This window comes from Pararge aegeria, chromosome 11 (genome assembly GCF_905163445.1).
Source record: "Pararge aegeria chromosome 11, ilParAegt1.1, whole genome shotgun sequence".
NCBI classification, from domain to species: Eukaryota; Metazoa; Arthropoda; class Insecta; order Lepidoptera; family Nymphalidae; genus Pararge; species Pararge aegeria.
Genome location: NC_053190.1, coordinates 18,615,765 through 18,618,012, shown reverse-complemented (window position 1 = coordinate 18,618,012; position 2,248 = coordinate 18,615,765). Strand labels below are relative to the sequence as shown.

Sequence of the window (2,248 nt, the reverse complement as noted above, 5' to 3'; positions counted from 1 at the left end):
AGCGTGTTTTGATTTGATCGCTTTTGGAAGATCTCCGGAAGCATCTTTACTGTTAATTAAAGAAATATAAAATTGTAAAAACAGTATAAAATTTCTTCAAACGTGAGAGTAGTTTGACTTCTAGTTGTTCAAAAGTGACCGTTTCTAATTTTGATGATGGTTTAGTGCAAATTGATACGAAATAATTTGCTTTGAAATCTGTGTTTGGAATATGAAAGTTATTCCATTCCTATCCCACAGTCCAATTAGACTATGGCATGGACTTAAGAATGCTTTTTCTTTTATATCATACCTATTTGTTTCCTTAGCTTATTTTAATGCTCATTAATAAAATAAAATTATGTTAATATATATACGGATATGTACCTACGGGTGTAGATATCTAAGCGTGACAAGAGTCGCCGTAACTGTAGGTACTAACCTAACTGTAACCTAACAGTTCTCAGATAATATTATGTTTATGTATTCTACAATTACAAAACAAAAGCCTGAGGCATTCATCGCTTCAAATCGACGACTAATGCCCATTTTTACTAACGTAAGTTATTAACCGATAGTTATCATCTAAGAATTGGTGAAACGTTTTTTTTCACCATCGCCTAAATCATTAATTCGATTTAGGCCAAGCCTAGGTTTAGTTAAAACGGGCAAAAGTTGCAAAGGTACCTCTAATATTTAAATACTTGTAAAGGATTCAAATTTGAGTAAATGGGTATCTAAATTAGAAGGAGTAGATTTTTTAATTAGTTTCTTGTAATGGCATTAAAAACACCTTGTCAAGGTGTTTTTATTCGATATAGCAGATATAAGTATGATCCCTATCGAATTATCATTATTTGACAGAATTTTTTTGTTAATCTAACTATATAAGGCTAAATTTCTAGAGTTATAAGGGAAAAACGTAAATATTAAATGCAGACCACATTTTCGGAGACATATTTTATTGCGTCAAATATAACTTTCTAGCCTCTTAACATTAAAATTATTTCTTTAAATAGAATCTTACGTCAATAAATAAATAGAAGTACCACTTTTTACAAAATACAAACGATTATCATACACACGCTCGTCCTATCACAGTCACTTCGAACCCTTCGAAATAGTTCCACAGCACTTCTGCTCCCACCACCAAACTGCCAATGCTTTGAAAGCATTCTTCTGTAACCCTTCTTATATTGTTTAAAATACACAGTTTCATTAATATTACCATGAATCTAGCCAATAGCGATAAGTTTAGTAACCACATCAAGTTTGGTGCAAGGATGGCTGGTCTTCGAACCAAAATATCGCGAGAATATTTGTTGAAGACTCATAGGATTCAATTCCATCAACTGTGCTTCACCATATGGGTGTCCTGGTCTTGGCCTGGAGGACTCACCGGTGGAGACAGCCCGTGAAGTCGTCTGTACAGCTGATGGTACGGGTTGGGAGGAGGCGGCGGAAATCTCAGTAACGGACTCGGCAACGCATACCTCCCGTACACAGACAATAATGGAGGATACAGCCCGACTAACGAAGCGTACGGATTCCCGAACATAGGATGTAGAATGGCCCCTCTTTTGAAAGCAGCCAAACGAGATCTGGAAGCAGCGGTCGACCGTCTTCTTAACTTCCCCGTCGTCCCACCAATAAAAACATCGTCTGAAGATGGGTCCAGCATCCAATAGTTGCCTTTTCCAGGGTCGTCGTAATGCCTCGGGACTTTAACGAAGCATTTGTTCAAGCTCAGGTTATGTCTTATAGAATTCTGCCAGCCCTGTTTGTTCTCCTTATAGTACGGGAAGTTCTTCATGATGTATTCGTAGATGCCGTTGAGGGTGAGCCGTTTCTCCGGACTACTGCGTATGGCCATCATGATCAAAGCGTTGTAGCTGTACGCCGGCTTTTCGTTCTTCTTTTCATCCGGCGTTGTTGAGGAGCCCGGCGGGGGTGTTTCCGTGCCGGTTACGTCGAGTTCCGTGTCCGAGGGTGAAGGGGATCGCGACGAGGCCTCCGGCAATAAGTCTCGGATCGCGAAACTCGGAGGACTCATAGTTGTGCGGCATCTCGAGCCGCTCGCTCCGTACTAAGGTGCCTCTACGACTGGTGGCGAGGCCCCGCCTCTGGTTACGCCCAGGCGACGAACCCCACCTATTCCGAATCCACGAACGCACGCACTAACTACAATCTTGTTTTTACCATCTACTTCTACCTTATTGTCTTGACAATAGAAACCATATTGCAACTTTTATGTAGAAACGTGAATTCT

General features: G+C 40.2%; 1 protein-coding gene across 1 annotated transcript; it reads right to left on the bottom strand.

The window, feature by feature from the left end:
- Positions 1-1,030: 1,030 nt before the first annotated feature.
- Positions 1,031-2,048, bottom strand: LOC120627514 (fork head domain transcription factor slp2-like). Its single transcript, XM_039895519.1, has one exon. It carries the CDS (start codon positions 2,030-2,032, stop codon positions 1,328-1,330), a length of 705 nt encoding a protein of 234 aa, XP_039751453.1. The 5' UTR covers positions 2,033-2,048; the 3' UTR covers positions 1,031-1,327.
- Between the last annotated feature and the right edge of the window lie 200 nt (positions 2,049-2,248).

Bases quoted from the DNA above. Each gene is read 5' to 3' on its own strand.
- LOC120627514 (XM_039895519.1), bottom strand. From the start codon at position 2,032: ATGAGTCCTCCGAGTTTCGCGATCCGAGACTTATTGCCGGAGGCCTCG.